This window comes from Cadophora gregata (genome assembly GCF_030347475.1).
Source record: "Cadophora gregata isolate MNR1 chromosome Unknown scaffold_16, whole genome shotgun sequence".
NCBI classification, from domain to species: Eukaryota; Fungi; Ascomycota; class Leotiomycetes; order Helotiales; family Ploettnerulaceae; genus Cadophora; species Cadophora gregata.
Window position 1 is genome coordinate 434,557 of NW_026695939.1, and position 25,495 is coordinate 460,051.

Consider the following 25,495-nt stretch of genomic DNA (forward strand, 5'->3'; position numbering starts at 1 on the left):
AAGGGAAGGCTGAAAGGGGGTGTTCCTTGTTCTTGCTCACCGCTCCGAGCGGCGAAGCGAAACGGAAAGTTTATACGAGAACAGAAACGCAAGTACGGCGTTATCTCTGGTAACGATTTTGCATTCTACACGCACGACAGATGATTTCCCGTGGTGAAAGCATGGCTGGTTGTACATATGGTACTCAACTGGAGGAATAGCCGTGTATTGTGGGAGGTAGAGTGTGACTGCTGCACCCTGCACCTTTCCGGACGGGTATGCTGCAACTTGCAGTAGGCTCGCGTGTGCACCGCGGCGCGCCTGCAGTTGCATTGAAGATGTGCGGGATGACAGGAGATAGAAAATATGATAGTGTGGAGGAGAGGGTCGCGGAATGGCCGGGAAAACAATCTTGGTGGATTGTTGTGATGGATTTCTCTTGATGGTCGCGATACGGGCCTGCTTTGTGTCATACAAGGAAAACTCAAGCGAGCCAGAGACTTTCGTGTCTCACCCAGACCGACAATTCGATTGTTCCTCAGCTTGTTTGTTCGCGGAACTGGACATGTCGAATATGGCTTTCGCGCCGAGAATAGCACTGGCGGTGTACTTCCTCCTGTCGCTCGCCAGATCCTCCGGAAGGCAGCCGATTGATTCCCCCCCTGTGGCTCCAGAGAAGGGGATTTCCTCAGCCCACTACGCGCGTTTGAGAATGATGGTGATGCAGACAAAATACAATTTGTTGTTCAAACCAGAGGTTCTTGTTGATGTCACCAGCCACTCAAGACGTGTGTCGCGGAAAAATTGCTGTTGCGTACCAACTGTGAGTCGAAGGCAAGGTTCACCGCTCTCCTTTGTTTACTCGCGCGATGTTCTAGAAGGAGAAGACCTCGGCAGGCCGTCCCGCTTCTTCAAGCCCCTGTCTGGATTCCCGGAATCCCTGGATAATCGCAGTTGTTGTTGATCCGACTTCAGATCGATGGGCTCTCGGCAAATGGCTATGGAAGTCAATCATAGTAACTATGCCGTCATACGCGCAATCGCGATCTGCGATGCCTCATGCGCACACAACTTCGGAAATGATACAAAGGGGAGTTTAGGAGAAAAAAGAGTTGCGGACAATTAAGATGCCTGGTATGATCTCGGGCAGTGAGGATCTCCCGGTCGCATCTATCGTTATCTCGTCCGAATAAGGTCATCAGCATGGGTTGCCCTGGTCTGGAGACGGCTGGGATGGGCATGGTTGTCATTCTCCCGCCGACAGCCCGGCATCCAGGACTTGGGAGACGAGACCAAAAGGGAAGAGAAGAAAGGAGGGTATCGCTATCAGAAGGCGCGATACCGCGATAGGCTGATACTGAGGTGATAAGGGCTTCAGAGGGGAAGCAAGCTGGAACTGATCCGTATCGACTGAAGCTGGCTCGTCGTGATCGAATCGTTGTGTTGCCCTGAGGATTGGGCACAACTGTTTATTGTTTGGGTAGCCATATTCTTCATATGCCCCGTCCTGCCCCAAGGCCGCTCACCTATCATATGAGGCTTCCGGCGCGACCGTTTCTGCGGCCACGAGGTTGCAGCACAATGCAAATGCAGTGCAGTGAGAGGTTAAGCACTGGCGAATATTTCAAAGACATTATTGGGGGGCTGGTCAAAGCCCAGCGGCAGTGTGATATGACGGCATTTGCTAAGATGAGGATTGATGAGAATACCCCGTGCCTGATCGTAAGATTTCTTCCTGCCCAAGTGCGGCGGATGTGGTAAAAAATCATAATCTCAGACATGAACCCAGTCTTCTCAACGCTGATTCCTTTCCCACTCAGTCGTTGTAAAACATCAGACCTGACGCGTGATGGAGACCACTCGTGCGGCCTCTTGTCTCTGGCCTGCCTCCCATGTCAAGATCCCATGTGCAGCCGAAAGAATAGGCACAAAGGCAAGGAGGCCTGAAGAATCCCGATTTTACTCCACAAGGCGAACCAAACAAACGTTTCACTTCATTGGCGTTCGCTTCCAGTTTCGAGCTCCAGCTCCTGGCGGCCAATCAGCAGCTCCGAGTAACAGGTCTTCTGGCGGGAGTATGAATGGAAATCGGAGTAAGAGAGCACGAGAGTCGCGACATCGCCAATGAGAGCGCGCGCGTGGCCAGCGGGGGACGTTTATTGTTGCGGAACACAAACTTTTGGCTTGGCTATTTTGGCCCATGTTATGCAGCAGGATAGCCGTGACCTATCGGTGGAGAGGGCTGCGACTGGCATGAGAGAGGGGATCCAGATGGGCGAGGTCAGCGACTGAGAGAGCGAGGACAGACTCCATCGCTGCCCAACCTGATAATGGGCACGGGGGTGGGTGGACTGAGGAGAGGCGCTCGCGCTCAGGATGAGAGCAGCAAGCCCACACAGCACGCAGGAAGAGAGGCAGTTTTGTAGAGCGCCTGGCAGTGAGTGGACGGCTGCGACGGGGAGCGATTGCCTCACTGATCAATAAGTAATTGAAGCCACTGAAGAGGCCTGCCTGTGTTCACTCACTCCACGGACGCTGGGACGCTCCCTACTGGAAGTGAGACTATTCCCAGTCGCTTAAAGCGCCGGAGTGGAGGGCAATGTCCCAATCGTAATCAATGTCCGATAAGTAGAGTCATATTCTAATTCTGGGCCTTTACCTGGTAAGAAATCGAACTCGATTCCTACCTTGTTCCTCGGATTCTATTCCAGGAATTGGTGGGCGATGGCCGGGTAGGATGTTCTGTACTCTTTCTATCACTCAGTATGATTTATCGCCTAGCCCTATCCTCGAAGATATATGGGGCATACTCGGTGGTCATTTACCATCAGTAGTGAAGGATAACCATTATTGTCGTACCGGCTTGGGGCACAGTACATGCCTACATCGGATGAATGAGATCGCAGGACTTTTGATCTGTCCAGTCAGGCTTCTGCGTTTTCACATAGAACTTGGATGGAAGTGTAACATCATCGACCTCCTCCTGACCTTGTCTTGGGCTAAACTTTCACTTCCCATCAAGAGTCACAGAACTCACTCCTGACTTGGACTACTGTATTCTCTAGGAGTTACCCTCTTGGGCTCCTCTCTAAACATACCCTTCCTCTCTTGGGCTCCTTCTCTAAGGTCACCCTTCGCCCAACCCACATTCGTCCTATCCTCTCTCTAACTCTAACTCTCACTCTCACTCTTGCCCCCACCTACGGCGTCGCTTGCACCCGCACCCGTCGCCTTGCTTTTTTGCCGTTCCTCCCTGGCCTGTCCTGTCTCTGAATGCTCCCTGTTCTGGATGGTCGATGCATGGCGCATGGGAGGCCCAGCCAGACGGGGGGAGGGGGGAGGGGGGAGGGGGGCATGGGACGAGCAGACATGGGGCCCGCTGCCTCCCTTTAGCTCCACTCACTTGACTTTGTTCGGGTGGGACGTGGGAGAAGCAGCAGCAGAGCAACCCGCTGCCACAGCGGAAGCCAGCCATAGACCAGCCCAGCACCACAGGCTCGCATCGCATCACATCACAGATGGGATAAGAAGGACGCGGGCCCGTTCGCTATCGTAGCTTTCGATTACTGCTCTACCTGCCAACGGCACTTCTTACAGCTCACCCAGTTTGTCTTCAGTTTCTGCTTTATCCGCAGACTGAAGCTCTTTGCCATTACACGAACGAACGAAACGGACGAACGACTCGAATCTCTTGATTGCCATCAGCGATTCTTCATCGACTATTATTACTCACTCGCTGTTCATCTGCACTTCCAGTCGTTGTGATCATCCGCGATCGCCCAGCTATCTTCAACGCTTCACCGCCACGCCAAAATCTCCAACCATCCGAACCTCGCTTCCCCACCACACCACAACACAACACAACACAACACAACATTCGCAATGGCCGCTTTCCAGATGCACAATTTCTACAGACCCTCATCACTGACGGTCGATACGCGCACACAGAATTACTTCGAGGACGAGGAGGGAAGCATCTTGGACGAGAACATCCTCGACCAGAACGCATTAGACTCAGGTCTCGAGATGTCCCCACCCATGAACGGCAGCCGGCGGGATTCGTTCGCTGTCTCCTCAGCATTGTTCTCGCCGAAGACCGATGAATGGCAGCATGTCGACATGCAGCAGCAGCAGCAGCAGCAGCCGATGGGTTCGAACAATCCTTTTGTTGAGCAGAACAACAACCCTTTCATGCGCGGCGTTGAATCGCAATCGTCGTATGGTCAGCAAAGTCACGGATGGTCGATGGGCAATGGATCGGGCATGAGCACTCCCATGCAAGGGCACGATGGACTCCCTTCGGAGTTTGAAGTTCCAGTATTTCAAAGACCCATGCAAACTCCCTTCACCAACCCCGGAAATCAGCAACTGCCAGTCTTCTCGTCAGGAAACACCAGCAATGGATCAATCCCAACTTCACCGCAAAAAGAATGGTCCGTATCAGAAGCTATGGAGCACCGCTCTATGCCCAAGAGGATGAGACCTCACAGTCCTACTCTTCGATCGCATCCTGATATGTCAAGGAGGGGTGATGGCATCCGAAAGAAGAACGCCCGATTTGATATCCCGGCCGAGCGAAACCTCAACAACATCGACCAGCTTATTGCGCAATCAAATGACGAGCAAGAAATCAAGGAGCTGAAGCAACAAAAGCGGTTACTGAGGAACCGTCAAGCAGCGTAAGTGTACACCCTATCGTATCAAGTCCACCTACTAATTTATTCTAGTCTTGACTCTCGGCAACGCAAGAAGCAACATACCGAAAGGCTTGAAGATGAGAAGAAGCATTTTACTGCTGTCATCAACGACCTTGAGGAAGATTTGGCGGAAGCTAAGCTAGCTTTGGATGACTGGGCCCGCAAGGAGCAACAATACCAGCAGTACATCGAGAGCATGCAACTTGAGAAAGAAGAGATCGTGCGAAATCACACTATTGAGACCGGTGACCTTCGCAAGAAAGTCAGTGTTCTTACCGAACACATCCAGCGATTAGAGAGTGCTCCTATGGCACCTATGCCAACCGCCAACGGGTTCTCCAATGACTATGCCGACATCGATAGTCTCACTATGGATGGAGCTTGGGATAATATCTCCTTCCTCAACGACTTCGCTCCTGAGCCAGAAGTCAAGGTTGAGAGCTCCTTGGTCCCTGTCAAGAAGTCCGAGAACTCTCTTCTCAGCGAGCCAGAGAAGCCTGCCGCCCAAGGTCTCTTGCTAATGCTGCTTCTTGTCGGTGCTTTCGTCGCCTCCAAAGGTTCCTCACCGACTATCCCAAAGATGTCGGACGACGTTCAAGCTGCTTCTGCTACTCTTCTCGAAGATATTTTCAAGGATGCAGGTGTGTCCAACGCTGCTTCCTCCATCTCCGAGGTCATGGCTCCTCTCCCATCTGGCAACTCCTGGTCTTCATCTATCCCAACCATGGGCAACAATGACATGGTCGGCGTCACCCAGTCTACACTCGGAGACCTCGTTGATAGTCTCGCTCAGCCCACTGAACAGCAAAACAACGAACAACTCTTTGGCCTCTCGGCAGCTCAATACGAGGGTCTCACCAACCATGACTTCCTTCAAAATGCCCCCCAACACTCCACATCTCAAGGCCGTCGCAACCTCGGTGAGACACTCGCAGCAATGCGTTTGAACAGCAAGAAATCCGCTGCTGAGGTCTACACGAGGTCACTTCTCTGGGATCAAGTACCTAGTGAAGTTGTTCGTAACTTTGCGAAGATGGTCTCGGATTGCAACTCACAGAGGAGTCCGGAAGAGTGTGCCACTGCAGTTGGCTGAATCACTCTTATGACTTCATGATACACATACATAACATATCGGGAGCACATCCCACGGCACGATCAACGGTCACGACTCACGGCATATCACGCAAAAACAGCAGCACAGACACTGTTTGCTCACGCATCATTTTATTTGACTTTTCCAATTTCATTTGTCCAGCGAGCCCAGCGAAGCGTTTAGCGTTGATTATTTTTTGGCTTTCATCATTTCTTTTTCATGTTTGCTCTCATATTTGCATCATCATGGCACAGCGACGGGAAGGATAGGATTCTGGAATTATGGATATGGATGGGATCGGAGGAATAGGGAAACCGGATCGGGATCGGAATTTGGATAGGCATATCCTCAAACGAAAGCTCATTTGCTTGATTGCTCACGCGATCGCAAATCAGCAGAAATGGATCGAGCCCACTTTACACACATACACATCAGCGGCTCGCAGCAAACCCAATGGACCGAACGACGGAATGATTGGACTTATGTAAATTGGATATCTTGTTGTTTTCCTTTTCATACTTCACTTCAAACTAGTTTAGGCATTTTGGGTATTCTTGTTCGAACGGAAAGAGGAGGATACTTTTAGTTTAGGAACTTAGTCTTTAGGTTTTCTTTTTACCCTTCTCCATTCCCTTGAGTCTGGATATCGGAGCTGGCGGACGAGAGAGAGCAATGGCATCATTTTTTGGAACCTTCCGCGGAACCGATGATCGATGGAATGAAGGCCTGCCTGACCAAACACCTTACCCTCACCGTCCTGTCTCCTCCATACACAAACACTCAACTCCGTTTACTCTTCTACGCGCACAATATTACGAACATCACGACTTTCATGAATCAAACTATAAGATACCTCTCAGCGCACACACGCTCAACAGTTTTCCTTGCATCCATTCCGTACCAGTACTACTACAAATATCAAAACACGATTCTCACGAACCAAAACCGAGCCCACACACCGCCGCGCTGCAACCGGTATATTTCCTTCATCCTCTTATTGCTCACTACCAAATCGAGCGAAGCGAATGGCAATTACGACTGGAGGGGTGTTTACGTTGTAATGATCACGAACGAACGAATGATTGCATAATGTTTCTTCTGTCCATTCCATCCGGCGAGGATCGCCGTTGATGACGAAGGATTCTCGCTTTTCTCTCACAGGCAGGTGGTGGCAGCTGTGTATTTACGCTGGAATTGAAACGGTGATTTGACTGGAAATTGTATTTAGTGGACTCTTACTGGTGGAATGGTATTGGTGATTGGGTCGAGATCGAAGTAGATACCGCACAGCACAGCACAGCGTTGCTCAGCAAGGGCAAGAAAATACTACTCTTATTTTCTGTCGTCATATAGATGACGGAAACCTCACCACAGACATGTTTTTGATCCACTATGATGCTTCAATCTGTGAAAACTGGAGACGGTGTAGAGATCCTGACTTGCTACACCGTTCTGAAAAGTTCTCATCGATTATCATATGAACTTTTGATTGCACTGACAGTATGATTAGACCCACAATGGCAATTGACGGTGAACTCATGAAGTCTTCCTCTCCACTTTCACGTAGACTTGTCAAGTAGCCAGTCGCTCCATCAGTCCTTCATATCTCGATTATCAAGTTTCACATTCTTTCTCCAACAAACGGTGAGGCCTAAGCAAGTCCAACCCTGATATTATGATTCATATCTCGCTGTCTAGTTTACGATATCCATCTTCGCACTTGCCAAGTACATTACAACACCTACGTAGGTATGATGAAAATGCTAAAAACAGCTTTCGTGTCTACCAAGCACCTACGTATTCACGTACCTATGTACCTGCTTGGCCCACACACACAGCAGACACACGCAGGGCACTCACACGCCCACCTCCCAGCAAACCTAGTCAACTCCAGAGTCAAAAACTGAATCAAGAACCAACAGGAGAATCTTATCCAGAGTCTAGACCACGACCCTGTGTAGCACAAACCAGTTTCTGCCCCCTCCCAACCCAAGACACCAGATTCAAGCCCAAGCCCAAGCTCCTCATCCATCCCCATCCCCATCTTCTCCACTCCACTACCCTCCCCTCCTACCAACGACAAACAGCCAGACAGCAAAACAGCGAACAAATCGGCAAGCCGGAAAAATGTGGGCTGACCACCTCCACGCCAGGAACAGAACCCAAAAACAGAAGAAGGAGGAGGAACCGAACTTGCCAACACATCACTCACGTGACGCACTTCCTCATCCCCCATCCCTCATCCCTTCCTATACCTATAATTCCACCTACCTAATGCTAGGTAATTGTCCCTCGGGACTTTCAGGCTTTTCACCCCAGTGCTCTTTTTTTCAGCTAGGCAGGTGGGCTACCTAGTAGGTCAGTCAGACCAGTGATGGACCCTTGAAGGGAGGAATGGTATATCACACACTCCTGCGTCTGACAGGCTGAGATGCGATTCTGCCTAGATTAGATCGAAGAGATAGATCGGCACCGGCGCTGCTGTTTGTGACCGACCCGTGGATGCGATGCGATGGGATGGGATGGGATGGGATGGAGAAGTAAGTAAAGTTTGACTGCTGACGGAAAGTCTATCTAGCGGGCCGTAAACTGACAGCTATTTCGATCTCGATCGGGTCTGAAGACCAGATCACTTCATGGCCATGGCATGGCATGGCATGGCAAAGTCAAGACCACGACGTCAAGTCATGTCAGGTCCACTACCGAGACATGTGAGCGTGCGTGTGAATTGAATGAATACGAATGTGTCTCAGCCATGTTGGATATATCATTCTCTCGTTATACATCATAGGCAAGGGATATGGTCGGAGCTGTTCTGTACTATGCTGAGCTGGGCTGAGATAGGGAATTGGAACGGCAGCGCGGCTGAATAAAGCCTGACCAAAGTCCAAGCCTTCGCATCCTCCTCCGCTTCGCCTTGCCTTGTGCTCCCATCAAAGCATCGGTCATTCAATCGTAAATCCTGTATCCAGTCATCTATCGGTCCAGCCCATTTCAGTTCAGGCCAGCCGAACAACTCTGTCAACGAGCAAATTAAAATCACGATGCAAAATCTTGACCCCACGAATTCATCACGCCCGCTTGTAGAGCCATACTCGCTAGGAAACAAAGTCTCACTTCTCACTTCTTCCCCGTATAGTCTGGGTTGTATTTCTCCTTCCAGATCCTGTTTGTTGCCCGGTTAGCGAGCTGAGATGTGATTCAGATGGTGGGGAATTTGGGTTTGGGAGAGTTTAGGTTCCAAGAAGTGTTGGGTCAACGAGGAGGCCGTGGCCGCTGAGCCTATCGGCGTCGGTTCGCAACAGTCATCTGGAACGAAGAGCTGCACGGGATGGCCACCGGGCCGCGGCGCTGCAGCTACTATATGCATGTAACGCACATGCAGACCCAGCATGACAGTGTCGCTCTCCCATACAGAGAACTCTCTTTCTCCAAGCCTTCCACTCAGGGTCCAAGAACGTGAAGAGGAGTGATGGCTTGATTCTTGGGCGTGGGAGACAAATGAGATGATTTGACGTACCAGGTATTGCCTAACGTCTTGCTGCCTCCGGCTTCCGCGAGCCTGTAGTACTTTGCTGCTGCGAACTGTTGTGAAAATAGCCAATTAGCCTTGCATGTCTAGGAATGGTGGATAGCATGCGTGGGGAAGAGACATATGAGGAAAGCCTCATTGCTGCCCAAATGCAGTCAGCATAGGGGCAAGCCCTCATGCGATGCACACGCAAGCCACAGTGAAGCACTGCGAGGCTGACGCTCCCAATGGCTATGAACCCATGAACCTATTCGGAAGGCTCGGTAGTGGGAAGTAAATAAGGAGAATATTTAAATTTAAGCGTACCTTGTCTTTCTTGCAGCCGAAGCCTTCGACGTAACACCATGCGACTTCATTCATTGCATCTGTTCCGTAACATTAGGTTTCCTTCACAAGAATCAGGCCTGAATGCACTTACCAGTGTCTCCCAAGTTTGCAGCTGTTTCGTAATACTGTTCCCCAGTATGTTAGTTTGAAACTTTGACCATGATTCTCCCAGGTCCACTGCTTGAATGGCCTCACCTGTTTAGCTGCGAATTTGTCAACCTGCACTCCCCATCCGTGACGGAAGCAATTCGCCAGCTCGAAAATGGCAAGCACGAGCTCCCCTTTGGCCGCGCCGCCCTTTTTCATGCCGGCTTGTAGCGCTTGGTCCTCAATGGATGCTGCATTCGATGCAGCTGCCGAGAGATATTTGACAGCCTCTGCTGGGTCTGGAGTGCAACCCCAACCGTGCCTAAAGATTGAGACATCAGATTTGTTCAATAATCGGGCTTGTAGAGATGTCTTGGAAACAAAATAAACAACCAAGGGCCCGTTGCATGCAAAATAGCCAACTGAACATACCGCAAAGCAAGCCCGTACATGACCTGACTCAAAGCATTGTTCTCCCCATTCGGATCTGCTAGCCGCCCAAACATCTTCGTAGAAGTCTCCAACTCGCTGGCTTCATGAAGCCTTATGGCCTCCTGTATATTATCATCTGCTTGTTTCGTTGACACCACAGCCTTTTCCCTAGACCCTCCACTTATATTCAAGTCTTGGAATGAGCCTAGATCTGTCGTAGAACCTCCCACTGGCGTTGTAGGTCTACTCCTTGACTGTTCATTCTTCCTAGCCAACATCGTTGCCCGCTTCTCCCACAACGACTCGCGCGCTTCGCCATCTTCTCCTTCTGGCAAATGAATCTCAGGCAGATCACTCGGCACACTCTCGGAACTTGGTTCGCTCTTTCTCAGATGCAGTCTTTGTGACAGGCGCTTGGGGTTCGCATTCTTCGATTTCGAGGACGAGGCTGAAGCCTGCGAGTTCACGGAAGCGCTTCGCGAGCGGCCCTTGAAGAGTCTGCTAGTCCTGGATTCCGCTGGTCCATCAATGAAAGATGGTGGAGAGGAGGAGTCTTGCGACGAGAAGGTCGGTGGGCTGATTATTTCTTGCGTATGCGTATCCGAGCGCATAAAAGTGAAGGTCGGAGGTTCGAGATCTGGAGCTGGAGCAGGTGGCGGCGCATGGCGCTGCTGCTCGACCTTATCCTTCTTCTTAAGAATATCCCTGAGAGGCATTTTGGCGCGTGGCAGATATCTGGATCGCGTACAAATGTGAGCTGGTGGAGTTGGAGGGGTTGTGGAGTGGAGTGTCCGTCAGGGAGCCTTGTGAGGATGCAATGAGATAGTCAAAGAACTGTGAAAGCTATGAATCTTTCTTTTGCAAATTCGTTGCGATTTTAAGATATCCGTAAAGTTGCCTTACAACGGCGCAAGCTTGTATATAGCAGTCGCATCTGGATTGAGGCGTCCTTACGTTGAGTTGGTAGCGGTTGCTGATCTTGGCTCTTGAGCCGTGGGAGAGGCTTAGATCTAGGTAGAAGGCGGCGCAGTGTCGTGCTTTCCCCTGAATAGTACTTCGACGCGCCCGTGTGAGATTTAAATAGAGCTTTCAGGGCGCGAGTGGGTTGCGTTTCATGGGAAGTGGTACTGCATTAGGGGACATGTACGACTGGGGGGCTTCAGTTCATCCTTCGTTCAAGATGCTTGTGAGGTTACGAAGTTACAACGTTGTGACCCCGCCCCCTTTTCCTGCCGAGAGACATTCGCTACGAGGGGAGTAAACATTGGCAACTTGTGACAAGGAGAAATCATTTTGCATGACGATGGAGGCCATCGCGGCATGTGAATTACCAGCTAACTGAAATTTGGTGTATCTAGCTGAAGTCCCACAAGCTTACTAAAAGGCGGTCGTGCACTTCAGATGAAGCGTCCTGTTTCATGAAAATCTTCTTGGGTATCTCAAACTCAATAACAGGCATCTTTTTGACATCCTTGACATATTCTGCCTCCAGCATCTGTGTTGTATTAGCATTGAGTACTACTAATGGAAAGACGATCTTGTGACTTACACTGCCATACGAATGGTCCAAGAAGTCCTCCATGTTGTAAGACTGCTTGGTGAACTGCTCGGATATGATCTTTGCCAAAGTAGCAACATTGGGGTGGTAGTGCGACTGAAGAGTCACAATCTCCCACAAGCTACTTTCAATAGCTTTCGTCTCCATTGGATCTTCTTCATCCATCAAAAATGGATCATCCATGCCTTCCTTTTCTAAGAGCTCCTTTGCCTTGGCACCTCTCGTCTCCCGGTGTATCATGAAGGTGCACATGGGATGCTTCTTTAAAATATTGTAGATCCATGGAACAACCGTTACTACGGCAGCTGGCGGTGCGTTGAGCGTCAAACGTGAAAGTCTCTTGATGAAGCTGGCGACAAGGACTGCCGGAAGATGTGTAGACCCTAAGAATGTCTCGAGAAGCCGGAAGAACCTTGATCGATGTTTTGAATGAAGAATCTCGGAGTCTAAGAGAGAATATAGCTTTCGATAAAACGAGGGGTAATCGAGGTTCTTTTCTTGAAGCAGGTAGAATACTCCCGACAATGCAAGGAGCGAGGTTGATCCCCCAGCATTGTAAGAATCTGTCAGGAAATCCATCAAAAGTTCTGGCTTCATGAACCAAGGCGCAATTGATTTAACCATGAGGCCCAATACAGATTTCCTCTGCTCCTTGTCCATCTCCAAGTTCATCAAAGCTAACCAAGCATTCTGCGCCCGCTTCTTGTGCTGTGTGAGTGAGTACAAGGCATGGGTTGTTTTCGTTGGCGCTGGGACCCAGAAATCTTCTAGTTCGTCTTTTGATTCTGGGACGGATTCAATGGCTGTAAGTATCTGAAGGGCATTGTTGAAAATGGCTTGCGTCTCGGCTTCAACTAGAAGCTTCCTATGCTATTGTTAGAATTATCATTTGCAATGTGGATAAATACTAACTCAAGTGCCTCCAGTGTATAGAACCGAACGTCGTCGTATTCTTCAACATACGCCTCACTGAACTCCTCTCTGACATTGCCATCGCTTTCAGGGTCAAGGAAAACCCTTACCATGTCCGTAAGAAATGTTGTTGGGAAGCTATATTCCAGACCTCTGAGGTGCTGCCCTTCAGTCTTGAGCAGCCGCATGCAGAGATCCAATACTGTTGAAGAGACTCCTTCCTCGCCGAGCAGCAACAGTAGGCCAGCCTTGTACTCGGAATACCTTTCCTTCAACCATTTCATCACCACGGCATCCTTCTCATTTGTTGCTTGTTTCCTAACCATATCTCCAGAAACCATCAATGATGTGAAAACTCGACATAGCGAAATCGCTGCAACAACCGAATCATCTGCCTCATCGCCATCGGCACCCAGTATCTGGATCAATTTTGTTACGTTGTTGTAGTTTTTCTTCGACTTGAGAATTTCATCGGCGAGCAGTATAATTTGCGCCTGGCTGTCTTCCTCACCACTGCTCTCAGAACTCTCGGATCGCGCTCGTTTCGATGGACCCCTTTCCGAAGAGGTTCTTTTCCTCTTGCCGGACTGGCTTGGCCCACTGGTAGGTCCTGGCATATTGGCAGATTCGTGATAGCAAGAGTCCGTGAATCTCTCAAATTCGGAACAAAATAAGCTGCTTCCGCCAGGCTGAGGGTACTTTTTAAAGTGGGGCGAATATCACGTGGACCAAAGCTCAACCGACAAGCCGCTCCAATTCTTCACTCCGTACAAGCACATCGCGAAGCTCGACAGCATCTCCCCTCATCTCACAATGGCATCACGTTTGGCAAGAAGCGCTGCAGGTATGTATCTGAACGTCTAGACGATGATTCTGGAGCAATTGGAGCTTGAATGGCTGACTGACGACTCCTCAAGGCGCCGCCCGTCTTCGACCAGCTTTCTCTCCCCGTACCCTCCCGGCCCTCACCACATCCCTCACAAGCTACCGATCGTCTTCGACCGTTCCAGCAGAGGACCCAAAGAAGAAGGCACAATCGATTCTCGACTCTTTGCCAGGCAACTCTTTGATCTCCAAGACCGCGATCCTTTCGTCCTCGGCCGGTGCCGCCATCTACGCAATCAGCAACGAATACTATGTTGTGAACGAGGAGACAGTTGTTGCGCTCTGCTTGTTGAGCATCTGGGGTGCCGTCTTCAAATATGGTGGACCAATGTACAAGGAGTGGGCGGATGGACAGGTCAACAAGATTAAGGGCATCTTGAACGCTGCTCGTGCCGATCACACCGAAGCCGTCAAGACCAGAATTGAGAGCGTGCAACAATTGGGAAGCGTTGTGGATGTTACCAAGACTCTCTTCGAGGTCTCAAAGGTTGGTGAATGATGGAATCATAACGCGGGGATGGCAACTTACAATTGGCAGGAAACCGCACAACTTGAGGCTAAGGCATACGAGCTCGAGCAAACCACTGCTCTTGCTGCTGAGGCGAAGGCTGTTCTCGATTCGTGGGTTAGATATGAGGGACAGGTCAAGATCCGTCAACAGAAGGAGCTTTCGGAATCTGTCATTGCCAAGATCCAGAAGGAGCTCGAGAACCCCAAGGTCCTTCAACAGATCTTGCAACAAAGCGTAGCAGATGTTGAGAGTAAGTCTTGGTCCACAGATTGGAAGCTGAACATTACTAATGTAAAATTGCAGAGATCATCTCGTCCAAGGCGCAATAGATTAGTGATGGGATCGAGCAGAAACAGATTTCCTTTTGTCACCCATGTTGTTTATAAACCTCCTGTGCCATAGTAACCCCTCAAGTATCAATTCCTAAAACATACTTTCTCAAACTCTTCGTAAATTATCTCTCTTATCTAGCTGCGCCGATCCCGTGAACAGCATTCTAGGTGACTTCATTGCTTCTCGGTTAGTCATATTTACTCTGATCTGGCATCCTATGCTTGTTTGACCTTCCGGTGCTCCGCGACGCTCTCCTGCTCGAGCATTCTTGGGCAAATAGCGTTTGACACCACGCTTCAGACGTAGAGACCCTTCGATACTAAGTTGCTGGAACCCGCTATGAATCTTCCTTGAACACCTCCTTATAGGTGTTGCACTCCTGGATTTCCAGAGCTCTTTACTTTAAAATGTACGCTGCTGCTCAGCCGGCAGCAATCGCAGATCGTCGATGTGGCCACGTCGTGGTTCCTTTGGGAAATATCTTCATGTCAGGTCGATGGCTTTGGTACTGTATGCAGCAACGATCCAGATATTCGAGAAGAGCTTACATATCTCCAAGAAGAACGCCACTGGCAAGAGGCGTAACGAACTGTACTATGTTGAAGGAGCCATACCTAAGCGTACGCGATGAACTTTTTGTTTCTGTCTCCCTTGCAATGGCAAAAGTATGCATTAATTATGATTTGTGGTTAGCGCTTTTGTAGATAATATGACCGAGATAGGGCCCTTGTAAGCGGCCCCAGCCGTCAAATGTTGCGTTCATGAGTGACAGACAGGTCAGGCGTTTGTTGTTCATACGCTCTAGATCCAGCTAAGACTCTCTATTGTGAGAAGGATATATCTTTTTCAGGTGAAAGCTTCCGACTGAATATTTTGAGTTGATGGCAGACACACAAAGCTATAGACTTGACTCGGAACATTCATGCTGGTGGAAAGTATGAGTGAGTGGATTTACTAGACTCGACTCCATGCTCACGGGAAATCAAAACGCACTCAATCAACTCCCTTATAATAACATGACCTTCTGTCACTTGACAGACCATGCAATAAAATGCTCTTTGTCTCTCACCCTCAAGGAGCACTCTGGACATGACTTCTTCCGTGCTCCTACCTATACTCTCACATTCCTCGTCAGTGGACACCACAGTTTAGCTTTTCCCAGAATCGTGTGACACGGGTTGTCTGGTTCGGAGAGTATTTTCCGTTCTATGCAAACAGTGGCATGTTGATCGATGAGGTGTTTGTTGTTTGGTGAGACCGTTGCCAGAGCCATCTGCTAAATGTCGTTTGGGACTTTTTCTATGCCAAAAAGATTACCAGAGCAGCGATCTAGATTTGATTCTCTAATTCACTATCCGGGACAGCATAGTTCCGTCGCTTTCCAACCGTGAGTGAATCAAGAGGCATGATTTACGATTAAACTTGTGTAGTCTTTTATATGGAGCATGTATCTTGCGATAGTAAGTTGCAGCCTTGTCATCAGATGCATAAGCGAGTAGACGTGGCTGACTTCTTATAATAACTTTTTATACTATCTCTAAGTCTTTATAAACAGATACTTCTGGCAAGGACAGAGTCTGCGGGCACTTTTACGTGCAGAGAATAGTAGGATTGAAAGTCTCAAGCTGCTTGTTTACGGAGCTCCTACATAGTAGCAGAATGGCCAATACGTTAGGTGTGGCAGATTTCGAAAGATTGCAATACACAAACAAAGTACAAGCTGCTCCAAACCGAGATGTGTTTCGGGAGAGTCATCTGATTGGTCGGCTTGAGATTGGTGGAAAACATGCTCGGACAGCAAGCGAGGTCGCTAAATTTGAATCAGCTCCAGCCAAATTTACACTTCTTCTCTCTCTCACTCTACAAATCGGACAACTTCCTGCCTTACGTCTTCAAAGAAACACAGCTTTATTCTTTAGTGTTCAGCTCCTCCCAGCTTCACTTCCACCACACCACATCGACCCACCCTGACACCCGTTTGATCGTTTCTGGAATTTGTTTCTACCGCAGACATGGCTTCTATTTCGAAGAGCTATTTGGACCTCGTAAATGACTGCGACAGGTACTCAATTCTCTTTCTTGAAAAGCAGATCAGAAGACTAATCAAATTCTAGCTTTCCCTACGATGAACCATTTAATGCACCTCACGATCATTGGTCCACTCTCTATCGATTCTTCCTTCCCGAAGACACTCGCCCGCATGGACTCATGCTCCCTGAGATAGTCAAGAAGATGCCCTGGACCTCCGATTTCCACGTCGATCACGCAGCCCGAGCCGTCTACCTCAAGCCAGAAGATACTTCCAGCGATCTCTCAACCTCCTGCACCAACGCCTTCTCTAAGCTCATCCAAAGAAGTATCGATCAAGACAACTTTACTGTCATCCACAAGAGACATAGCGAGCACTATCCTATCGTCGGATACAAGCATCTTGTCAAGTTCGAACGCTATGCTGGGAATCTGTTCGGCTTCGTGTCACGTGGTGCACATTTAACGGTCTACTCCAACACCAAGGATGGTATGAAGATCTGGGTGCCAAGACGCTCGGCTCACCTGTTCACATATCCCAACTGTCTGGATACAACTGTCGCTGGTGGAGTGGCTGCAGGTGAAGGACCATTCGAGTGTATCGTTCGTGAAGCAGACGAGGAGGCTTCGCTAGCTGAGGATTTGGTACGGAAAGAGACAAAGGCATGTGGTTGCATCACTTACGTTGGTCTGACGGATCCAAGAGGGAATGGTGAACAGGGATTGCTCTCTAACGATCTGATCTACGTCTACGACTTAGAGTTGCCTGAAGGTATCGTCTGCCGCCAGAATGATGATGAGGTCAAGGAGTTCAATCTGATGAGCATCGAGGAAGTGAAGCAGGGCCTTAGAGAAGGGGAGTTCAAGACGAACAGTGCCTTGGTCATGATTGATTTCTTCATCCGACATGGCATTATTAACTGTGAGAAAGAGAAGGACTATGCAGAGATCATGGCTCGACTTCATCGCAAGCTGCCGCTTCCTACCGCGGCAGAGTAGTCAAGTGACCTTGTTAGGGGGTTAGCTTATTAGACTATCTGAACCCAAAATCAAACCCAGAATCGGAACTAGCCCTGGAGTCTCTGGATTTTATCTTTCGAGGTATCCGAGACTTTGATTTTGAAGGCACAATCTGCTTCTTGCCGTCTTCAACGTCGTCTCTGGCCAGCGGAACAAAGTGCTTGCTCCATATCCAGCCTACTTGATTCGAAGGATCGTCTTGACTTTTTGCTAGCCAAAGTTCACCCTTCTCAGCAACAACGTCAAAGATCTGTACTCTTGTAAGCAAGGAACTAAGAACAAGTGCTAAAAAGTATTTCTACTTACCTCACCAGCTTGATACGAAAGATATGGCCACCCGGCTTCCATGTGGTTGCGTATATTGAACTGGAAGAGACTTGCAGCTATATAGAGAACGTTGTATTCAGGGATACCAGTGTCAATATCACCATCTACTTCGTCATCCATGGGCATCGCAGACGAAGATGGGTTTGGATAGAATGGGTCGAGTGGTGGCTGCCAACGGGTCTTGTGATGGTTTCGACGGTCCTCGAATGTCCGAGATTTCAAGTCGTCCATCTGGAACTCCAACATGTCTAAGTTTGGTGGTGTCCACTTTTCTCCAATGTCGACTTCGAGCTTGGGCGCATCTTTTGCTACATTGGATCCCGTCTCGACGTACGAGTCATTATCTGTGTCAGTCGTATCTGCTGGAGTAACTGAACCTGCATCGCTTGCAATGTGGATCTGCGGTACTTGTTCGTTGTTTCCCTCTAATGTTACATCGGCCGCGGGTGCTGTGACAACTAGCTCTAGCGGCTGAGCCTTCGAACTAGTTTGTGTAAGGACTCCTTCATAAGCGGACGAAGAAAGCAAGATCGGCTCCGAGATATCTGCCTTCCTCAGAGGTTTCCTACTACTGACAGTCGGACTTCTACCCAGCAATCGAAGTCCTCTGGGGAGGGTAATTGTCTCCACATTGCTGCCCGCTTGAGTAGTAAGCGTCAATTTGGGCCCGGATTGTGTCAGTCTGGACCGGATCTGAGATCTCCATCCCTCGGAGGTACTTCTTTTGTGCTTCTGCATATTCGAGGGAGAACTTGCGAGCAAGCCATCCATTTCGGCATCTCCGAATGAATATAGGTTGCTGTTGTGAAGATCCGATTCGAAGATAGGGAGTGCTTGAACAGCAATGTTTGAAATTTGCGATAGGCTTAGTGCAGAAAGAATCGACCAGGACTGCGTCAGTTGAGTTGATGAAGCTATCGAGAAGGGCCGTGTTGCATGGGCTTTAGCCCTCTTATAGACCCATGAGGTCTGAAGGTCGTCATCGAACGAGAAGCCTAGAGCCGGATGTATAGTAGGATTGGTAGACGCCACGACTGTGGCATCGCTAACGATGTCCTTGCTGAATATAGAACCCGAGTCGTTGCCGCCAACCAGAACAGATCGCGCCATCATTTTCTCCATCCTCGCCATTCTTTCTGACATCTCCTGATTACTCTGTACCCACATGGTTCTCAGCTCCCCGACAGCGGTTTCAGCAGCAAATGTAGATTTGCTACCATATCATGTTAGTCATGTTGAATGGGCGATGGGTGCACAACCCCAAGAACTTGGTACTGACGTCGTTACAATGCTTATCATCAATATCAACGATGATTTGCCCTTCTCAAGCCTTTGCAAGTATCCTTTCAGCTCATCTGCTTTGGATAACCACCTTACACTATCCAGCCAGCCAAGCTTTTGATCTGCATCCAATCCCTCGATACATTTTTTCAGATCCGAGAATACTCTCACCAATTCTGTTAAAGTCAACGCAATTTCTTCGAACAAGATCATGGCGGCTCGTTCTGGATGGATTTTCGCCTGATTGAGGAGCAGTAACTGTACTTGCTGCACAACGGGTCGAAGGGTATCGACTGTTGTCTTGATATCGTTTATCTCACTAGACCCGCTCTTCTTGGTCGAGACTAACTTCGATATCGCAGCTGAAGTCATCTGAGCTGCCGTCAATAGCCCTGCCACCGAGGCCGCTACAGAGAGTGGATCCGACATGTCTCTTTAATGGCGCGTAAAAAATATTGCCTCGAATGAGAGTAAATGTCTTGTCAAAATTCCATCAAGATAAAAGTTTCATGACTCCCGGAGGTGTAAAATAGAGATCAGGATGCTGAAAGATGATCAAGCTGAACAAGTCGGGCGGCTCAGCCCCAAGTCACGAGTGTGGCATTCAAGCCACCAAACCAGGGTTTCGAGACATTGAAGTGTCAGTGCAGGGCCCCAAGAGAATTGCGACGTAGTCGCTTTGATATTCAAAGTATATTTGCAAGTTCAAAATCTTGACATACTATATGAACGTGTGTCAAGCGACCAACATAGTAGGGTTTTATTGCTCGTTGACAGTGCAACAGTGCTGATGTCAAGATTTTGCAGCAGGATGTCTCCACTAGGAGAAACTATATTGACTATGGCTAGCACGACACAGGATCTTGTCAGGCACCTCTTGCTTGATTAACTCACAGTTAGATAATCGAAAGAGAATCGTAACAGCATACTATTGGCTCCAGTGGCATGAAATAAATAAGAGAGAAAAACCGAGTGGCAACTTCAAGGTAATAGGAAGCATATCGATAGAGGTGGGATTCGACGAATATCACTTGATATCCCGCCCAATTTCTGCCCTGGCTGCGGTCTCTTGATAGTTGCAAGCTTTGCCACACCATTGGCGATGGACTGATCAAGTGCTTATCGCACCAAGCACGCATAGGTTAAGTTGCATGGCGCATAAAAGAAGATGAGCCAGGTGTTTGCAGGACAAGTTATCCATTGGGTATTGTTCTTCATAGCATTTTGCACTCCGAACCCTGCTATCGCCCACCCTGAACTCCACTCCCCGCCATACAATGTATGCATGCGATATGGAGTGGGCGCTTCGCAGCTATGCACCGTCCAATTGACGGTTTCCCATTCCCGAAGAAGTCGAAGAAGTATCGGGCTGGAAGTGGCCCGTTGGCAATAAGATTGCATGCGCTCGTGGTCTCGTAATTCGTCTCGAGAATATCCCTCTCCCCTTCCTCAGTCCCAATCCACATCACCAGATTTGCTATCATTTCCCTTTGGTCGCCTGCTGCGCAGCCTCTCTTCGGGTTGCTAGAAGATATCAGCCCCGTTCCAGTACACATAAACGCGGGGTACAAACCATCCTCCAACAGTGCCGTATCTACCGCGCCACCTGGCAGGTGTACATATCTGACCACACTGCCTCGAATAAAGACATTCTTAACGGAAGACTAGAGCAACCAATCAGTGATTATCCTTGCTAATTCATGCTATGTCTTCAAGCTCTTCGTGTCTGCTAGATGGGATAACGGACCAGATGTGGGTACTTCAGCTCTTCTACCACCGATATGTCATCGAGCTTGATATTCAGGTATTGATCGACCGATTTCAGGGTTCCACGGATTTGAATGTCGTTCTTGAGCTCGACGGTGACCTCATGGTCCACCAAAGTCTTGAAGAAGCTATTCGCAACAAATAAGATTAGGATTCGCGGAAGAATGAAGGCTTCGGAATTATGCACAGCTTACGTACCTGAAAAATAGCATCTTGGCTATTGAGACGCGTCCTAAGCTCAGAAACCGGGGTTGTTGTTGTGAGATGTCAAATTAGAGAACGAGGTTGAGGTTAATCGTAAGGCAGAAATTGAGGCAGAGATCCGGATAGTTGGGATTTGGGAATTTGGTCCAACCTCACCTTGCACCGATGACAACAACGGAGGAAGTACACAGGTCTTTGGATGCAGCGATCCCTGTATTACGAGACTTTGGAGAATAAACGATTCACTTCGAATATTATCGATTTCCAACGGCTATTCAGTGAGACGTTGACAATGTGTACGAACTCTTGTCAAGCTTCATCCAACTGCGGCGGCCGCAACTGTATCCAGCTGTCGGCAATGCATTCACACTTCTGATCGATGGATCGATGATCCCCTTCTCTGAGTCTAAGGAGGCGATATTGAAGATAGCATTGGCTGGCCTTTCTCTGCTGGCGCTTTTGGAGGCTGAGGCCTCTGAATACTCCTGCACTGGAGCCAGATTCGATCGACCTGGCACGAGGTCAAAATTGCACATGCTACGGGGGAAACTACTTCTTTTGTTCTGTTAACGTCGATGCATCCTTTTCATTATGTGACCATGTTGCGGACGTCCTCGGATGGACCGATCGGTCGATATGTTTCTCCTTTCTCAATTCGCTATCCAGATGGAGATTCCCTTACTCTGAGAGCATCCTGTCGCAGATATTCGCTGGCTTGTTCATGGCGAGACAAGGTTCCAGCTGACCCCTACGGATGGCTGCAAAGCCGTTACATGAGTTGCTATTTACACGGATGTTTCGTTTCCGAGCCTCTTCTGACATTCCGACTTTTGATTCACAACTCGTCAAACTTACACGTCGGAGCCTCCAAATTGACCCTGTTCTGGTCATCACTATCCTGCATTATCGTTTCTCTCGTGTACGCAAGTGATCTTGCCACTCACCTTATGGCCAGTACTCACCTGTCGAAGAAATTGGCTACCACCGAAGAGGTGCATTGAGGTATTACGAGGGGCTTCGTGATTCTGGTTCAAACGCCGCCAGATTTTGTTTCAACGGCTCTTCGAATGCAGCTGAGTACACCCTCGAAGAAGGCGAGCAGTCTCGGCCTTGCCAATTGTCCGTGCAGGGGTTTGTGTGGCATCTTTCTCTGCTCACTGCAACTAAAGCTTTCTGCAGTTGTTACGAAGTGGCAATTAAGTCTTAGTTTCTATTATTTCGCTGTGGTCAATTTGTGCTGTAAGATATCACATGCTGTTCAAGTCATCTTAAACAGGCCCGGCCACTTGTACGATTCCATGGCTCATGTATCACGATTCTGACTGCTGATCAATTGCAGCCTTTGTTGCCGCAGACAGATCATGCCCTAACAGCCATTATTCGACTTTCAACGCCACATGTCAATCTTCTGTTTTCTGTCTTAACTTTTCTCTCACAAGGATGACCCTGCGTCAGCCTTAACCACAAATAAGGCTTTGACATAAAATCTAGACCTATATTCAGATTATTTTGGAGGGTTTTCAGTGGTTAGGCTAAATCCTTCAAGCCTCAAAGTATGGCCTGCATATCTGGGATCTCTGGGGAAAAGCGACCAGCCGCTGCGGGCCGGCACAAGGATTCCAGCCTATCACAAGACAAACATTGGTAAATATCAACGCCTCGGTCTGAGTGAAAAGAATCCAGAGCCAAGATGCATGGTTATCTGCGGACAAATGCCAATCGTGCTGACTGCTGCTTGCAGATGCTCGGGGTCTTGATCTCTTGCTCGTCCCTGTGTTACCTTGCCCATCCTTGAATGCATATGCACTGACTTCTATTTCTGGTAAGAGAGAGTGTCAACGAAAGGCTAGAATCTGCCCGAGATTTGCTATATCTTATCGTCCTGCCTTTCAAGCTGATCTTCGGGTTACACCATTACTCTCGACTACGAACCTGCTTGATAAGAGGCACATAAAGTGTCGACTTGGCTCCCTTCCTGCTCCTAGAACGATTACATTACAGTTCGCTACAGCCTAGTTGAATATGGCAGCTGCTGAAGTTGAAGTTCCTCCCACGGAGACGGCTGGCTTGCCAGACTATCTCCTTGATCCCAATGCCACTTTGAAAGACGATTCTGCGAAATGGAGATATGGCCAAGCTCCAGACTATACCAATACTCGTAAAATCTATGAACAAAGTAAGCATAAATCTCAATTGATGTCTATCCAAAGCACGATAAGAAGTATGTTTTGACAGATGGCCACAGCGAAAACCCAAAACCATACGGCAGCTTCTCTCCCCAACCTTGTCGAGAACCTTGTCAAGAACTGGGAAGTAGAGGCCAGTTTCAAACCCGATATCTCCGACTGGCGTACCATCGACCATGCTAACTACACATTTTCAATCAACGGCGGCCTTCCCCAGAGCGCAGAACACATGCTGAAGGTCGGGACGTACAACGCCATTATCACCTCCAATGAGTTCTACGATCCTGAGAAGTCAGACTTCGCAAGTAGTCACAAGACCTTCAAGAGGATGATGCCGACATTTGCGTGGGAGGTGTTGGAGGTTTACAGTGGGCCGCCTGTTGTGGCCTTCAAGTGGAGGCATTGGGGTACAATGAAGAATGATTATGTCGGGGTCAACGAGTAAGTCTTCTTATCAAGCACTGCCAAAAGTCTGTCCATATTTTATACTGTACTTACAACACACCAGCAAAGACGAGAAAGTCACAGTGAAAGCCCATGGCGGAGCAATTGACATCCAAGGCATCACGGTCGCCAAAGTCGACGACAAGGTGCGCTTGCAGAGCGTAGAAACATGGTTCGATCCTATGGAGATGTTTCGACAGATTGCACCTAATGGAGAGGTGACGAAGACTCCGGTTGTAACAAAGCCAGGTGAAGATATAACGACGCTGTTACATGGCGAGGAGACTGTGCCCGTTGAGGAGGTGCTGAACTCAGCAGGCTCGACGGCCACTGCGATGGCTCATGAGGAGATGGCTGGAGCTACGACTGCGGCTTGTCCTTTTATTGCGAAACATGAGTGAGCTTTGACGAGAAGAACATATGGTTGACTTCATACTGTTGTTTTTCAGCCGAACCTTTCACAATGGATCATACTAATTCTTGTGTTGTACTCTCTATTCCTACGTATATATATGCTGGAGGTGATCCGTTCTTAGACCGAACAAGAATTTCCCTGGTAGACCCTTCTTCGAATACCAAAATCTTCAAACTATACACATGAACTTTCATGCTCGCGCCTTATCCCAGCCAGCCCTGACATTATCAAGCAATTCCCTCATGGGAGAAAAGCAAGGATCGATAACAGTGTCGTGGCCTGCGCCGGAAATCTCGCTGACCTTAACCTTGATCCCTTCTCCACAATTATCTTGCTTGAAACACTCCTTGAAATACTTCATACCAGTCGTGCCTATCATGGAATCACTTCCCTCTCCAAACACAACATCAAGCTTCAATTTCTGCCCATTTTCTTTCGCCCTCTCCTCCCAGTCAAACTTGAGCTTCAGGACGAATGTCGGATAGACCTCACATTTGTCCCAACCAGTGCCTGGTAAGCTCTTCAGACAGAATCTCGCCTCGTCATTACCACCTGATGTGTTTTCTGCAAAAAGAAACTTGCCCAAATTTTTCGCGACTTCAGCTTGAACGGCGGAGCTGACTCCGTAACATTCTCTGGTCAGCTTCTCTTCACTCTCTCGTGATCTCATCTCTTGTCGGCTACCTTTGAAGAGATTCGTGATGTTGTCGAAGACAGTAGAGCTTGCTTGGAACGATGGGATACCCATGGTGACTATGCCGCTAATGATGCTATTCCAGTTGTTGATGAGAGGGTCGGGTAATGCAGCAGCCAATTTAAGCGAAGTGCTGCCAGATATTGATTGATGTACCCATGGTGAGAAGAGTGTGAGGATCGGGTTTGCTGGATAGAGCAAGTCGTGGTGGTGGGCGATGAGGTTCAAGGCATAGATGGTTCCGGCGCTCTGTGACGCCAGTGCGATGTGTTGGATTTTCAAATGAGCTAGCAAAGCAATGACTGTCTCGAGAAAGATCGAGAGTCTTTGCGAAATTGGGACAGGCGTAGAGCCTCCGAAGCCTGGTCTATAAGACATTAGAATGCTAGCTAGCAACAAACAGCAGCAAGACAGTTGGACGGTTCGAATGTCACATGTTCCCGAGCAGAAAACCAGGATGGTTTGGATTATGATATCTGCTTACCTGTCAATCATCAATATCCTTACCCCCTTCTGAGTTGCAATCCAATCCTGTGTGACGCCAAGATATCGTGTTGCAAACATCCCTCCACAATACAAGATCGTGGGTGCATCCGCTTCAATTTCCGGCCCGGCAAACCCATACGAGACCTTCAAAGCTTCATGATTATTCGTTGCTGGGAGAGTGAATAAGCGATGGAATTTTCTCTGAGAGATGAGAGTATTGGCTTGCTCTTCAGCACTTAGAGTTGGGTCATCTGGTGAGAATGGATGAGGAACAGCTGTTGGTAGTTTGGCATCCAT

General features: G+C 48.8%; 9 protein-coding genes across 9 annotated transcripts; 4 read left to right on the top strand and 5 right to left on the bottom strand.

Annotated features, from left to right (window-relative positions):
• The first annotated feature begins 3,366 nt into the window (after positions 1–3,366).
• Positions 3,367–7,138, top strand: ONS95_005399 (uncharacterized protein). The gene is made up of 2 exons (XM_058498806.1): positions 3,367–4,658; positions 4,707–7,138. Exons 1-2 carry the CDS (start codon positions 3,862–3,864, stop codon positions 5,767–5,769), a joined length of 1,860 nt encoding a protein of 619 aa, XP_058351072.1. The 5' UTR covers positions 3,367–3,861; the 3' UTR covers positions 5,770–7,138.
• A 1,751-nt stretch (positions 7,139–8,889) lies between these two features.
• On the bottom strand, positions 8,890–10,863 carry ONS95_005400 (uncharacterized protein; the record flags this gene model as incomplete). Its single annotated transcript, XM_058498807.1, has 6 exons — positions 8,890–8,935; positions 9,290–9,354; positions 9,608–9,666; positions 9,720–9,753; positions 9,824–10,037; positions 10,148–10,863. The coding sequence occupies 6 exons, from the start codon at positions 10,861–10,863 to the stop codon at positions 8,890–8,892; spliced, it is 1,134 nt and encodes a 377-aa protein (XP_058351073.1).
• Positions 10,864–11,501: 638 nt separating this feature from the next.
• On the bottom strand, positions 11,502–13,234 carry ONS95_005401 (uncharacterized protein; the record flags this gene model as incomplete). The annotated part of the gene is made up of 3 exons (XM_058498808.1): positions 11,502–11,642; positions 11,697–12,570; positions 12,618–13,234. 3 exons carry the CDS (start codon positions 13,232–13,234, stop codon positions 11,502–11,504), a joined length of 1,632 nt encoding a protein of 543 aa, XP_058351074.1.
• Positions 13,235–13,345: 111 nt separating this feature from the next.
• ATP4 (atp4 subunit B of the stator stalk of mitochondrial F1F0 ATP synthase) lies at positions 13,346–14,443 on the top strand. The gene is made up of 4 exons (XM_058498809.1): positions 13,346–13,461; positions 13,535–13,989; positions 14,041–14,263; positions 14,317–14,443. Exons 1-4 carry the CDS (start codon positions 13,431–13,433, stop codon positions 14,340–14,342), a joined length of 735 nt encoding a protein of 244 aa, XP_058351075.1. The 5' UTR covers positions 13,346–13,430; the 3' UTR covers positions 14,343–14,443.
• A 1,915-nt stretch (positions 14,444–16,358) lies between these two features.
• Positions 16,359–17,373, top strand: ONS95_005403 (uncharacterized protein; the record flags this gene model as incomplete). The annotated part of the gene is made up of 2 exons (XM_058498810.1): positions 16,359–16,408; positions 16,461–17,373. The coding sequence occupies 2 exons, from the start codon at positions 16,359–16,361 to the stop codon at positions 17,371–17,373; spliced, it is 963 nt and encodes a 320-aa protein (XP_058351076.1).
• Positions 17,374–17,407: 34 nt separating this feature from the next.
• On the bottom strand, positions 17,408–19,431 carry ONS95_005404 (uncharacterized protein; the record flags this gene model as incomplete). The annotated part of the gene is made up of 3 exons (XM_058498811.1): positions 17,408–17,644; positions 17,701–18,934; positions 19,001–19,431. The coding sequence occupies 3 exons, from the start codon at positions 19,429–19,431 to the stop codon at positions 17,408–17,410; spliced, it is 1,902 nt and encodes a 633-aa protein (XP_058351077.1).
• A 1,051-nt stretch (positions 19,432–20,482) lies between these two features.
• Positions 20,483–20,981, bottom strand: LSM2 (U6 snRNA-associated Sm-like protein LSm2; the record flags this gene model as incomplete). Its single annotated transcript, XM_058498812.1, has 4 exons — positions 20,483–20,526; positions 20,576–20,666; positions 20,750–20,897; positions 20,968–20,981. 4 exons carry the CDS (start codon positions 20,979–20,981, stop codon positions 20,483–20,485), a joined length of 297 nt encoding a protein of 98 aa, XP_058351078.1.
• Positions 20,982–22,995: 2,014 nt separating this feature from the next.
• Positions 22,996–24,004, top strand: ONS95_005406 (uncharacterized protein; the record flags this gene model as incomplete). Its single annotated transcript, XM_058498813.1, has 3 exons — positions 22,996–23,149; positions 23,219–23,600; positions 23,668–24,004. The coding sequence occupies 3 exons, from the start codon at positions 22,996–22,998 to the stop codon at positions 24,002–24,004; spliced, it is 873 nt and encodes a 290-aa protein (XP_058351079.1).
• A 204-nt stretch (positions 24,005–24,208) lies between these two features.
• ONS95_005407 (uncharacterized protein) lies at positions 24,209–25,495 on the bottom strand (the record flags this gene model as incomplete). Its single annotated transcript, XM_058498814.1, has 2 exons — positions 24,209–25,079; positions 25,197–25,495. The coding sequence occupies 2 exons, from the start codon at positions 25,493–25,495 to the stop codon at positions 24,209–24,211; spliced, it is 1,170 nt and encodes a 389-aa protein (XP_058351080.1).